At 32.9% G+C, this 13,707-nt stretch overlaps 4 protein-coding genes and 1 long non-coding RNA gene across 11 annotated transcripts in view; 2 read left to right on the top strand and 3 right to left on the bottom strand.

Moving 5' to 3' along the window:
- LOC126876716 (omega-amidase NIT2-like) overlaps positions 1–13,707 on the top strand; it is a 69,565-nt gene that overhangs the window by 33,829 nt on the left and 22,029 nt on the right. The window lies entirely within an intron of this gene.
- LOC126876721 (survival motor neuron protein-like) lies at positions 20–2,977 on the bottom strand. 6 transcript variants are annotated; one of them, XM_050639600.1, is made up of 5 exons: positions 1,526–1,837; positions 1,378–1,457; positions 1,006–1,188; positions 766–880; positions 26–374 (listed from the first exon to the last, which is right to left on the bottom strand). In XM_050639600.1, the coding sequence occupies exons 2-5, from the start codon at positions 1,420–1,422 to the stop codon at positions 112–114; spliced, it is 606 nt and encodes a 201-aa protein (XP_050495557.1). In that variant the 5' UTR covers positions 1,423–1,457; positions 1,526–1,837; the 3' UTR covers positions 26–111. The 6 variants fall into 6 exon arrangements, with proteins under 6 accessions (XP_050495558.1, XP_050495555.1, XP_050495561.1 ...); XM_050639601.1 differs by lacking the exons at positions 1,378–1,457; positions 1,526–1,837 and adding an exon at positions 2,785–2,977 and having other exon boundaries at positions 20–332; XM_050639598.1 differs by lacking the exons at positions 1,378–1,457; positions 1,526–1,837 and adding an exon at positions 2,785–2,977 and having other exon boundaries at positions 22–374.
- Positions 2,438–4,237, top strand: LOC126876726 (adrenodoxin-like protein 2, mitochondrial). The gene is made up of 4 exons (XM_050639610.1): positions 2,438–2,724; positions 3,126–3,238; positions 3,403–3,535; positions 3,903–4,237. The coding sequence occupies exons 1-4, from the start codon at positions 2,576–2,578 to the stop codon at positions 3,991–3,993; spliced, it is 486 nt and encodes a 161-aa protein (XP_050495567.1). The 5' UTR covers positions 2,438–2,575; the 3' UTR covers positions 3,994–4,237.
- LOC126876718 (dual specificity tyrosine-phosphorylation-regulated kinase 1A-like) lies at positions 6,433–9,937 on the bottom strand. Its single transcript, XM_050639592.1, has 3 exons — positions 9,622–9,937; positions 8,643–8,767; positions 6,433–7,575 (listed from the first exon to the last, which is right to left on the bottom strand). Exons 2-3 carry the CDS (start codon positions 8,763–8,765, stop codon positions 7,039–7,041), a joined length of 660 nt encoding a protein of 219 aa, XP_050495549.1. The 5' UTR covers positions 8,766–8,767; positions 9,622–9,937; the 3' UTR covers positions 6,433–7,038.
- On the bottom strand, positions 10,912–12,109 carry LOC126876741 (uncharacterized). Its single transcript, XR_007694473.1, has 3 exons — positions 11,829–12,109; positions 11,045–11,691; positions 10,912–10,946 (listed from the first exon to the last, which is right to left on the bottom strand). It is a non-coding gene; the product is annotated as an uncharacterized LOC126876741 (long non-coding RNA).

The raw sequence follows: 13,707 nt of genomic DNA, 5'->3' as shown, positions 1-13,707 counted from the left end.
TATTTTTTTTTTTTCCAAATAAAATGTTAAACTTATTCCAAATTACTTATTAATATTAGAAGTATTCAGCATTTCATTAGAATTTTTAAATTGTACTTACTCGGCCATTAATTATGGTGGTAAAGGAGGTGCAGGTGGCATTATATCAGTCATCGAATTGAAAGATGGTCCCGATATGAAGTGATGTGCACAATCCATTTTTTCTACATTATATTTTTTCGAATTTACATTTGTAGAAAAATTAGTCTCACAAGTCTCGTCGTTCTCTTCATTGAATTTCTCTTCCAAAGCTTTCTTTTGTTGTGCTATTTGACTTTGCAAACCTTCTGATTCTAAAAGAGAACTCAACTCGACTTTCTCTGTATTACCATAGCCTAAACACAGAGTAAAAGAAATTTTTGTCATTTAATAGAATGGCTGAGTGACATTCAGTTACTGTCCTTACAGGCAATGTACTAGAATTTCCCGTGCATAAATGTATATGTATAAATGTTTGCCTTGATATATGTAGTAATAATCACTCGTCTAATGAGGAGAATTATATTCCAAGCAGCTAATAATGAACAATAAGTAACATGCATGTTTATGGTTCATGACCCTATATCCCACGGGTCTCTCCATAGACATTGACAGGTACTCCTGCCGAGTTAAGAACCTGCTGAATGACACTGTGATAGACTATGCGAAAGCCTTTACTTCATATATATATATATGTATTTTTAGTACATTTCTTAATTGACATAACCATCATGCTAAAGGTATTACCTACAAATTTTACAACACACGTGCCATTGTTTTCGTAAATTTTTGATATTATAGCTTCATAAATTTCTCCATCCTCTGAGTATATTGCACGACAAGGTGCTCCTATGATCCATTTCTATAGAGAAAAGATGTGTATACAAATAAATATAAGTAAATAGCAAAATAAAATAATTTGCTTCTTAATCAATATATTTAATAATATTCTGTATCAAATTTGTAATATTCTATCAAAATCACAACCTTGTGTAATTTACTTGCGTGTTTAGGCTGCTTAAGATTTTGTAGGTTTTCTTTCGGTTGAGAATTTCCAACATCCATTCCCATTCGCTTGATAACTTCTTCTTTTGCTAAATTTATTGCTTTATCATATGCTTCTATTAATGCACTATCGTCCCAAACATTATCATTGGCTGTGTCTGTATCCTTTTGAGATAGCAAATTATACGTTATTAATATCGATACAAGTATTTTATTATCAAACTATTGCAAATTATCATATATGTCATTTTTCAAAAATTGACTAAAAGGTAATGGATACTGTTAATTACTATTATGCTAAGATCTTGTACTAAAATAATGTTAAAACCATTACGTTTCCATTACCATACATACGTTTCCATTTCCTCGTATAAAAAGAACATTCATATCATCTGCCATTTTAAAATAACATCATTTAAATATTGAATTTGCTTCTGAAATATTAATTTGTCTCATTTCTTTAACTCTAACACATTGTAAACAATGATGACATTATACCAACTATAATACTAAAAATCTATTCCCCATTCATTCGAAAGATTATTTTTTGAAGCAAGGTTAACATTGAATGTTCCCACACTTCAATAACTGTATTTTACTTTCTTTACAATATCTAACAATATATTAGAATACTATAAAAAAATATTGTATGCACAAAAAACTGTTTATAGCGAAATAGCAAAAGAATTAATCACATATTATAACTAAAACGAGATTGTTAAGTAGATTATATTATACTGCATATGCGTTAGTGTTTCAGCTGGTAAATATAGTTTTTATATCTGAAGATAAATAAGATTTAATTCTATAAAATTGCATAATGAATTATACATCTATTTATTACTATTCGTATTTCCCCTTAGTTGTATGTTGTCAATAGCATCAATCACGAACATATAAATAAATATAGAAGAAACCTCTATATGGTTTCTTCTATATGGAAATGAAAAGGGAAAAATGAACATGGAAGACAAGAAAGTTTTCTTCAGGTTTAGCGTATGCGTGATACGCTTTGAATGTCTCAGATAAAGATAAAGATACTCTGCTCATTTCTATTTGTTCCGCAGAACGAGAAATTTGTTGTCTTTCATATTGGTTTTTACGATTCAATTTTTGGGCAGTTTTCCCTAGCGAGTGTCGGTCCCTGTTTGATATAACCAGACCGTAATTTATACAGATATGTATTATAGATATATATTTGTAAAACTGAAATCAGATGAAATAAATGTTGCCTGAGGTTTTAAACGTTTAATAAAAACAATATTTCATTTGGAAAAAATGTAAGATATGTAAAATTACATATTGATCATTTTGCTGGTCTTGTATCATAAAACGTGTGGCCCGAAGAGCACGTGTCCGGTAGAGATACGTCACTTGTGTTAGGAACCGTTTTATAACCTATCACAGTAAAGGAACGTCGGCAGTATAGCAGCCGAAGAATGCCGTGAAAGTTTCTGTACAAAGTACAATTGATCTACAATTGATATTTTCCGCAATACTTATCTGATGTTCGGTCAGGGTGTCCCATACTCATGATATTTATGACAGTGGAATGGCGTTAGTAAATCAATTACAAAAATTTTCGAGATCAATTCTCGGTATTGCATCAAATTATTCAAAATATACAAGCAACACAACGTTACCCTTTTTGCAGGCAACAAGAGGAATATCGACCACGCAACCACTTTCAGAAAAACAAGAGTAAGTGATACAAATTTTCTTGTGCTTTCCTTCTTTTTTTAATAGAATTTCAGTACTTACCTTCCAATATAAAATTGGTGTCAAAATAATAATGCTAATAATAATGTCTAAGAAATTTTTCTCTTTGTAGGAGTATAACATCTAGAAAAATAACATAGTATTAATAAGAACAACATTGACAGTGAACAACTAAAAATATAACACTGTTATAAATATATGATATACGAATTTTATTTATGTATTATTAAGACAAGTATATCTTATTTTTAAATTATTTCTATTATCATAAGTGATACATATAATTAAGGTATAATTAAGAGAAGATTAATTGAAGAAACACAAAAAATAAGGAAAATAATTATATTGAGATAATTTTTATCTTTCATAAATATTATTTTCAGAGTAAATATAACGTTTGTTAAAGCAAGTGGAGAGAGAATCAAAGCAAAAGGGAAAGTTGGAGATACTATATTAGACATAGTAGTAAATAATGAAATTGATTTAGATGGATATGGTATGTTTTAAAGAAGCATAATTTACTTAATTTAAAATAAATAATTTTGAGGTAGAAAATATTTGAAAATTTTCATTTTTATCGAGTTTAATATTCTTATTATTTTTAACTTTTGATACTTTATTATATAAGTATGTTGTAATATTAAAATATAATTGATATAGGTGCTTGTGAAGGAACATTAACTTGTAGTACGTGCCATTTAATATTTTCGAAAGAAGTTTATGATGCACTTCCTGACAAACCAACAGATGAAGAATTAGACATGTTGGATTTAGCATATGAATTAACAGATACGTGAGTTCATAATAATCAGTATCAAATCATTCACATTATTAATTCTATTACCTTTTAATATTTTATAAAGTGAATTTTTCTTTGTAAATTTATGTAAAAACAGGTTAGTATTGGGTATTTCGAAATCTGCATCTCAATGTAGAATTTCAAATCGCTATCTCTGAATACTACGAAACTGAAATTATAATAAATTTTCATAGTTTTTTATTTATGACCCTATAATCATTACGAATCTATGTTGGAATTAGCATATTTACAATGTTGATTTTCAAATGGATAAATAGAAATCTTATTGTGTATTAGTATTAATTTGTATAGCAATAAATATATTTATTGACATATTCAGTTATATAATATTTAATTTCAGGTCACGGCTAGGCTGTCAAATAGTAATGTCTAAGGAACTAGATGGAATTGAGGTAAGAGTTCCATCAACAATTAATGATGCAAGAGCATAACTGAAATTATCTATAGGTTTTTGAAAATTTGTATACAATGTTATACATCTCTTGTTAAAAAACCCTTGTTATAATTATTAAAATATTGGTATTAAAAAAATATAATAAAGAATCTTGTGTTTAAATGTGAAGCTTATATATATACATATGTTATATAGTATAATTGCAATTTTGATATTTGTACATTGCCATTGTAAAAAGCCTATCCAATTATGAAGAAAATATATCTTTTATTTTTAATATACAGGGTGTCAATTTTAAAACGTTCATCTAAATTATTTTCGTTACTATTAAAGATAAGAAGAAATTACTAAGGAAGACTTAAATGGTTTTAAGATGTGTACTTGGTTATGATAAAAAAGACTCTTGTGGAATAAATTTTGCAACTTCTGAAAGATTAGATAAAAGCTTAGAACCTAAAAAATAATTTGAAATTAATTTCGTTTAGATATACTGTTTGATTTCTTAGCTGTGGGCAAGTTTAAAAGATCATCAAACTCATGGTCAACAAAACAACAGAAATGTACATGCAATGCTTTTTCGTTTCACAACAAGTTATCTGACACTATCATCATTTTCGTGGCACATGCAACATTATCGATTCAGTATAGTAATGTTTTGGATTGAAACAAGTGTCTCGACATTGGGGCAAAATATTTCAACCTTTAAGGACTAAAATTAAAACTTATGAGTTTGTTTATAATTTTAATAGATTTTATTAATATTGTTTTTACTGGTTTATTAATTACAAGAAAGTTTGTAAAAGACTGAAGTTTTACGTAAAAAGTACAAATATTCTTTCAACAAAATTAGTCAAATCACATCATTATTTATACATATTGTATATAAATAAAATATGCGGATATATTACTTTACCCTAGAATTAAAATTCAATAATATTGAGGAATCTTATTTATTCAGATTTTGTACATTATCGCTTCTAACCTCGGATAATAGAACAACAAATTAAATATTTTTAAACAAAAAAACTTTGTTCCTTTGTTTGATTTCCCTTGCTCGCGTTTCTTAACTACTTAGATATAAAATACTTACGTTTTCGAAAATTCATACTTTACAAGCTACTAAACGCTTTATCTGTTCAGAATAATTTATTGTTTTCTTAACTAGGTACATACCAAATACATCTATTAAGTTGGTATTTCTCATAATTACCAGTACATAAAGCTAAAACACTTTTGTACTATGCTTGTTATACATGGATCTAACAAATAATTTAACTTGTGTATTGTCGTTTGTATATTTTGTTACGTGTAAAATATTCTATTTCTACACTACTTACAAGTTCGATAAAGTGTACATTACACATCGTGAAATTTACATATTTTCACTTGGTTACCCTGCTCAATTCGAATATAATTCAGAACGTATGTGCTATATTTATATATTCTGCATTTGTTTTGTATATTATGTACACTGATCTGATCTTTGTAAACGCGAGTTTTACGATATTAATGAGAAATTTGCCAATTTAATGGAAGTTGTTAATTTTTTCTGGCACGTTTCACGTTAGCAGACATTTTTCTTAAGTTACAGTCGAAAAATGTTTTTATGTAAAAGAATAGGAATGATTATTAGGAAGTTATTTTAAGATGACAAGATATTTCACGTCTTCTATTTAAATATAGCGTTAAATTTTAATTCCGTCAATTCGTATATACTCGTACATCGAATTTCCTTTTCTCATGTCATTTCTTTTCTTTCATTTCACATTTAATTACAAAGATAAAGTGTAAGTACGTTGCTCATAAAATTAATATCAAATGTCGCAAAATATACAAAAGTAAACTAAGAAGAGGGGTACATATTATTACACAAACTGTCGTTCATATTGCATATGTACATATGCAGTATAAAAACAATACTTTTTAGTTTTTAATCTCTTGTTTAAATAATCCTAATATCTAAATTTGTATCGGTCATTGATTCGATATAACTGCGTTTATTGGAAGTAATTAAGCTATAGCCTGCGCACAAGAGAAGAAGGAACAAACACGTATAGTATACACGCTTAAATAACAAAATTAAGTCAGTTTACGTTCAATGTGAACTTGATCAAAGTTCCAGTCTCGAATTATAGAGTTTCTTACTATCAGTTTACAAAATTCGATATTACGATTATGTACCGTATTTGAAAAACATAAAATGCTTTGTTCAATTTTAAATAAAACTAATATTTACCAAAGCGAATACGAAAAAAATGTTATCATCAAACTCAATTTTCAATTATCAAACTTAATCCAGCACAAATACAAATGTTCTTCGTGCTTTTTTACTTTTACTACTTTTCAACTCTCTATAGTTCGAGATTTGAGTTCCGCTAACTTTCTTTCTACTGCGCATGCGCAACAGGAAAACTTGAATTACACGTAATAGTAAAAAGTTCGAAAATCTTATCCTTTCGTGGCAGCGAAAGTAACCTAGGACTAGAGGTTCCATAACATTAATAATAATAAGGCAATAATATTAATATTAATAATAATGTAATCGAGTACTACTAACAATATTAATAATAATAATAATAATAATAGTATGGTAATGGCAAGATACACGCGGGTATAAATTAATCATTCCTTTCGTAATATCTACGACGTCTTCGGGATATTCTTTAGAAATTACTTTATTTCTGGTCAATATTCATTAACGAGCAACTTTTCTCTCTGTTTCTTATCACGATTTTTTTCACTTCATCACAATTGTACCGTTAGAAATTATTCAAAACATTGTTAAAATGTCCATGAAATATATGCAATTGCCGTATTGAATAAGCGAGTAATGAAGTTGCTGTTTCACTGAATAAAAGTGAAATCTCCAATGCGTGTGCTCAAGTATATAAGTTAAAAAAAGATTGGTACATCAATGCCTATTATTCTTAATCAATATTCATCATTTAACAATTAGGACCGAATTTTTACAAACCAACTCTAAACCACGACCCAATTTACAAATAAAAAGATCGATGTGTAAATTAACTATCAACTATTAATCTCCAATCCTATGTGAAGATATAATGTTCGGACCAAATTTCTAAACTAACGTGGACAATTCATGCGGACTATTGGTGGTTGCTGCGCTACTTAGATCCAATGTGGCAGCCGGAAGACCAGGACTGACGCTGCCGGTTGCTTCCCGTGGCAAATGCTGCGATCTATTTAGCTTATTTCCAGGACTCGGTGGCGATCTATCTGCTGGTGTATCCGGTGGCGTAACCACGTTTCTGTGTCCGCTCACGTTCAGATGATTGTGCGTCGCCGCGATCGGAGCTGGCGATGAGAGCAACAAGGGCGGTGGGGACATTGACACGTGTCGATGATGATGATGGTGATGATAGTGTTGGTACTGTGCAGCTCGGCCGTGCGTTGCGTGGCTGGTATTTAGTTGGTTCGTCACGGGCCCGACTTTCGTTGGGCAGCCAGCATGGTGGATGGTTAACGGGCCACGTAGTTGTTGTTGCTGTTGTAGCTGTGGCTGGTTCTGGTGCTGTTGCAGCTGCTGCTGACGCTGCAGCTGTACCGCCGCTTCGCACTGTTCGCGCGCTAACGCCTTCACGGCATTCGTCTTCTCCTACGAAATAAGAATGATAGGTTAGGTTGTAGTCAGGGGCCATAACAAATTAAAAAAGTTATAATATAAGAATTTACATTTTAGTTGAAATGATTCTAGTTACGAATAAGTATTAAAGATGATTCAAATCTTTTTCGTTACCGATAACCATGGTGAAAACTCTTTTGGATTACTTTCAGCCATTGTCAATCTTATTGTCTTATTATACTACATGCTTGAAGTAGAAGGAGGGGTACAGAGAAAAAGACTTTTTCTCGGCAAATATAATCGTTACTCAATTATTTTGTTCAACAGTTTTACAAATCTCCCCAAAATAAACGAGAATACGAAAATACACTGAATATCGTGTGTATGGTTATTTATAAAATCCCCTTGAAATAGTTGCGATCGCGGATCACATAAACAAACGAACCTGTCATTCTACAGAGTATCTTTTTCGGTGAAATTATGCAAACGTAAATGTAACTTCGGTAGATCTCCTCGAGAACTTGTAAGCTTATATCACTCTGACCCAACCAGTCCACTCTAAAGTGTATAATTTATAAAAGGGGATTATATTAATACGCGGAGGATGTGGTAGGTGGTAAGTTTTGCATATGAATGTTTGTTGATACAACGAATGGTTAAATGGAGGTTTTCATGAATGTGATAAGGACTAGATCGAATGTTTTAACATTTATAACTAGAATGCGTATTTTTATACAAGTTTGTAGTTTTACGAACATAATCAAAGAAATAAAATTTTAATAGAGATTTGTTTTCTTATATACGTATATTTTAGCGCATTTTATGCATTTTGCGCCATTTGCGTACTTTTCAATTTCGCACGAACGTATAAAGATCCGCAATATAATTATAACGCTTCTTAAAAATGTGAAAAATCCTGGTTTCCTAAAAGCTTGCAATTGATTTCAGAAAAATTTTTATGAACTCTACCAGATAAATTATGGTAACTCTGAAAAACAAAATTTCACGATAAAATGATTTCCGGGTAAAATACACATAAAAGATGATTTAGACGTGTTTGAACGTGTTCGTTTTCTTTTTTAATAGCGATATGTTCTTACCCTCTGCCACACGAAGACGTTATGGACCATTGCGCATCCACAAAACACGATGCCAAGGCCTATGAAAACCGACGTAACGATTGCCGGCGTCGAATGAAACTGGATGAATGTATACAATATCATACCTGAAAGCATTGTTAGAGGATCATTATAACACGTATGCCATAACAAGCGGGACAAAGAATCGGCGCAAATACATATTCTCAATACATATAATTCTCGAAGCGTAAACTATATACATATGCTTTTAATTGAAATTTTCAATACTAGTTGCAAATTATTTTTCAATTAATTTATTATTTAAGTCTTTATATATCAATTCTCGACGAATAAATTACTTAAATTATAGAGAATCTATCTTCAGACAATAGAGAATTCAATATTTTTGGTCGTTAAGTAATTTACAAATTTCTAAAACGATTACGTTCGAAGTTTTGGACAGTATTTGAAGTTTCTAACATGACATTAAAAAAAAATAAATAAATTTTATGATATAATTAAAAAAACATTGTAGTCTATCATAATTTCTATTCCGTCAAATTTATTAAAACGCAGTTTTCTTCTGAACAGAGTCAAAATGTCCGTCTTGAATCGAGTTCAACAGCTTAACGATCGATCGAGCGAATGATAGCTGTGTAAACTAGCATGACACAACGTAAACTTTAGATTAGATCTCGATCCATCCACCAGCCGTATTCATGCATGACATGAATATTCTGTTTCAGCTCTTTATAAATTAATCTGTTAAAACTTCTCTAAAAGACGATCATTTTTTATTTTTCTAAGAAAAATAATGACTATTCGGCGTTAAAATTAACTTTATTTCCATTGGATTTCTAAACTGATTTCATACACTCAGAGATAGTTCACAGTATCTTTTAGATTCATGCCTGAATTCAAGAAAAATTAAACGTATAACTTATGTACTAGTATCTTTCAAAAGGTTAAAGTTGACAGAATTGAAGGAATTGGTTCTTACCAGTTAGAAAGACGGGAATGCTAATGAAAAACCCTCCGACAGCACATATCCGGCTGATGGATGATTTTTGCAGGTACTTGTTACTCCTGAAACAGACAAAATTTGAAGTGAAAGTCAGTTTCACGATTCTATGATAATTGAGCGAAATATAAAGGAACCAGTTTTTTGTTTAACAGCCAAGAATCTTTCAAAAATTCTACTGTAATTGATACTTCAAATATATTTAGTCAGACAAAGGATAATCATAATCGCAACGTTAATCTTAACTTTAATTCAAGGATCAAACAGTATCATTATACATATAAAAGTAAACATAAAGTCTATCCACATTGTTGTTGTTGTTGTTGTTGTTGTTGTTGTCGTTGTCGTTGTCGTTGTCGTTGTCGTTGTCGTTGTCGTTGTCGTTGTCGTTGTCGTTGTCGTTGTCGTTGTCGTTGTCGTTGTTGTTGTTGTTGTTGTTGTTGTTGTTGTTGTTATTATTATTATTATTATTATTATTATATGTTATTCTATAATTGATTTTTATTTCTTTATTATCAATATTATTCTATTTTCTATAATGATTCAATTATAGATCTTATTTTTTGTCAATCATATTTCACTGAAATGATCACTTTGAAAATAATCTAATAGTAAAAAATGAAAAATAATCTTTTTCTACCTTGTCTTCATTTTTTACAAACTCTGTCCACCGCCGCAAACCTATTAAATGCATGAAAGGACAAAGCAAAGCTGCTTCACATAATTCCCCGCTCACGCAGTGTCAATCAGCTCACGACCGCAAACGATACTGCTAATTTCCAGCGACCACGAACGATTTCACCGTAATTGCCGGTGTGAAATTTACCAATACGTGCTCGAATTGGTCAATAATGGATAGAGCGCTCTTGCACACACTAATCTACCAACAAATAATATTGACTCAATTGAACAACAGCGCCTAGATTAACGGACAAACCGCATGTTCCAAACAGATTTACAATCACGGCAGAAAATACATGCCGTTATAGATGTTTCCTGGTCAAGACTAATTTCCACGCGTTAAGAACATTGTAACCGGAATCTAGGAAGAACTAGCACTTCCTGGAATAATACTATTGTGTCCTCGATGAATGTCTCTCCGCAATGCCCTCGAGTGAGTTGTTTTTGTCTTTGGTCGTACGACGTCCGGGATGAGAATTCGGGGAACGGTTTTGCGCTGCTTTAATACTCGCACAACCATCCATCCATGGGACTGCATCTTTTTAGGAGGACCAGTGATTAATCTTTTCCCTTTAATCTTTAATTTTCATCTCTAATTTCTCATGAGGCTAAGATTCCTGCATCTTTTATCATAATAATTTATTAATACTATTAATAAATTGAGACAATTTTACACGTCGTATTTTGCGTTATAAGATGACTTGTAATTTGTAAAATTTACCTGTAAAATTCCTTTGTTTGTTTTACCGAAGCAATAGTTGGCATTTCTATACGACAATAAGAATTTGTTAATACTAATAATTTGTAAGGTTATCATGTTATCATTCTTCTAATGGATAGTATATTATTGAAACTTTTTTTAATATTGAAACGCGATATTTTTTTGGAGAAGAAGTGCATAGTAGTAAAGAGTTGAATTCTACGGACGTAAAAAGTGGACATAACATTTTCTGTACATGGAGTCGCCTGGCCTAAACATTTTATGATTTCCGGGCAAAAAACAGACGAATCCAGCGCTGATTTTAAAGCAGCTTCATCCAAATAAGCCACAATAAGAAATTCCCACGAAACAGTTGCGTTCATCCCCTTTCGAGGTCGCCGACCTCTTTGAATGCGTTTCAAGTGCGTCGTACCAATGAAACTTCGAGTTCTAGACTAATTTCTCGGCCTTTTGCGTTAAATTTAACCTTCCGCGTTAGTGTATTTCGGACGAGCTCCTATTTTACGCTTTCGTCGACTTCACCAACGTAACACGCAGCATCCGCAAGTAAAACTGTCTCTTAAATTTGATGTGACACCGATACACGACGAGAAGAATCACAATGCCATTTTTATTCCACTTCGTTAATTTTTCGTCGTAAGGTTTAGCTGTAAATAGGATTAAAAAAATTTAGATTAACGAGGAATTTAAAATTGATCTGTTAAATCAACAATTTCCATTAGTTGTCGATAGATTTTATAAACCTCAGATTACTGAGAAATTATACACATTGCAAAATATTTACCATTGGTTACCCACGCTACACGTAAATTTGATCAATCTACCAATGCACTAACACTGCAATAAATTTCTATTGCAACATTCCACGCTCCTTTGCCGCACCTTAAACTCCTCGCTAGATTTATTCCACCTTAAAGTGTCACATAACTCCTACGACACCGATATCAAATCTTAAACTCCACCAAATTCCAGAGAAACTTGATTTCGTCGAGAGTAAGAGATTAAACTTAAAAAGCAATTTATTTCATCTTTAAACTATCCCAAACTTCTTAAATATAATTTATATATATATATATATATATATATATATATGTCGGAGATGAAAGGAAAGCCGAAGCCTTTCCTTGGAAATTTTGGGAACATCCTCTAGTACCTTAGCCTAGATTTTATTATAGTTGTAATTGCTTAAGATTTGTAATAAGCGAGATTGGGTTCGAGGTGACAATCGGTCGCTGAACGTAGCCACGGTCACGGGATGGATGTTTTATCTAACGGAGGACTGGAGTGGTTGTATGTGTTTTCCGAGAAATGTGGTTGTGGCGGCATGCGGCCTCGAGAGCGGGCCGAGCCACGTGTGATGTTGCCTCGGAGGTGCCGATGCAATGGGACATACATTGTATTAGTAATCAAAACTCCAGGCAGAAACTGCCTAGCAACGGCGTTTGGAACTTTCTCGATGCTTCCAACGAGTGTGCCTAGCAACGGCGTTTGGAACCTTCTCGATGCTTCCAAACGGATATAGAAAACAAAATGCAATCGTACAGGGAGAAAAATCTCCACGAGGCTGGCATTCTTGCGACTGCCTTGGAGAGTGATACATCGAGCATTTTCGACGATCGCATTTGCGTCTAAGTTAGTTTCGCTTAGTAAGGAATCCCGGTGACCGTGGATTCGTTTGAACTCAAACATTGCTAATAGTATTATTTAATTTAATTATTCGTAGATCGTATTATTCATTAGGCTTAGTGTTTGTTAGACTTATTATTAGTCGTACTTATTATTTGTTAAGCTTAGTGATAGACCTGTATATACGTGTAAATAAAATCTCGGCTTTGTGAAACGATGGCTAGTCCACATGAAGAGTCGTCGCGCGCCCAAAATTCGAATCGTGACCCGACATCAGAAGTGGGATCAGAACCGTTTAAAGTGCTACAAGAGCAAATGGTCCTTATGCGCGAGTTAATTCAGACGCTAGCGCACAAACCGGAGGAGCAAAGACCGAGTACGGAATCTAAGGATGCAACGTTACCACGTTTTGACCCCGAAGGTGCGGGCGCCGATCCATCCGCGTGGTGCTCTCATGCTGATTTGATTTTGAAAGACCACCCGATGCAAGATAGTGCGTTACTTTCCGCTCTAAATCGCGCCCTAAGGGGTCCTGCTGCGCATTGGCTTTCACAAATGGTGCGCGGTGGAAAGCTTACCTGGCCAACGTTTAAGGAACAATTTCTTTCGCGTTTTGGTGGCAGAGAGACAGCCGCTTCGGCGTTAATAAGGATATCCAGAGAACGACCGTCGGAGACTGAATCCCCGGGAGCGTACGGTAGTCGCCTCCGCTCCATGCTGCAGATGAAGTTGCAAGATCTAACGATGCCCGAAGTGATCAATGCCTTCGCCCCTTATATACTGAGTTCACAAGATCGACGCTTTCGGCGACTAACGCTCGCGAATAATATCAGGACGGAGGACCAATTTCATGATGAAATGAGGATTCTCCCTTACAACGATCAGCCGACATTTTCGCCAAGAAATTCACTAACGGAACCTGAAGCTAAACGAAGCAGGCTATCAGTTCCTCGGATTAAGTGCTACCGCTGTGGTGCTCTCGGACATAGGAGAACGGAGTGTCGCCTGCAAATACAAACGGGGAAGGAGCAGGATAT

The sequence above is a fragment of the Bombus huntii genome, unplaced genomic scaffold (assembly GCF_024542735.1).
Source record: "Bombus huntii isolate Logan2020A unplaced genomic scaffold, iyBomHunt1.1 ctg00000091.1, whole genome shotgun sequence".
In the NCBI taxonomy this organism is placed as follows: domain Eukaryota; kingdom Metazoa; phylum Arthropoda; class Insecta; order Hymenoptera; family Apidae; genus Bombus; species Bombus huntii.
The sequence above is the reverse complement of the archived record's forward strand: the minus strand, read 5'-3'. Positions and strand labels throughout refer to the sequence as shown.

Coding starts and splice junctions, on each gene's coding strand:
- LOC126876726 (XM_050639610.1), top strand. CDS start 2,576: ATGGCGTTAGTAAATCAATTACAAAAATTTTCGAGATCAATTCTCGGT. Junction 2,725..3,125: donor CCACTTTCAGAAAAACAAGA/GTAAGTGATACA, acceptor TATTATTTTCAG/AGTAAATATAACGTTTGTTA. Junction 3,239..3,402: donor AATTGATTTAGATGGATATG/GTATGTTTTAAA, acceptor TAATTGATATAG/GTGCTTGTGAAGGAACATTA.
- LOC126876721 (XM_050639598.1), bottom strand. CDS start 2,865: ATGTTATACTCCTACAAAGAGAAAAATTTCTTAGACATTATTATTAGC. Junction 1,189..2,784: donor CACCAATTTTATATTGGAAG/GTAAGTACTGAA, acceptor CTATCTCAAAAG/GATACAGACACAGCCAATGA. Junction 881..1,005: donor ACGCAAGTAAATTACACAAG/GTTGTGATTTTG, acceptor TTTTCTCTATAG/AAATGGATCATAGGAGCACC.
- LOC126876718 (XM_050639592.1), bottom strand. CDS start 8,765: ATGATATTGTATACATTCATCCAGTTTCATTCGACGCCGGCAATCGTT. Junction 7,576..8,642: donor ACGTCTTCGTGTGGCAGAGG/GTAAGAACATAT, acceptor CTTATTTCGTAG/GAGAAGACGAATGCCGTGAA.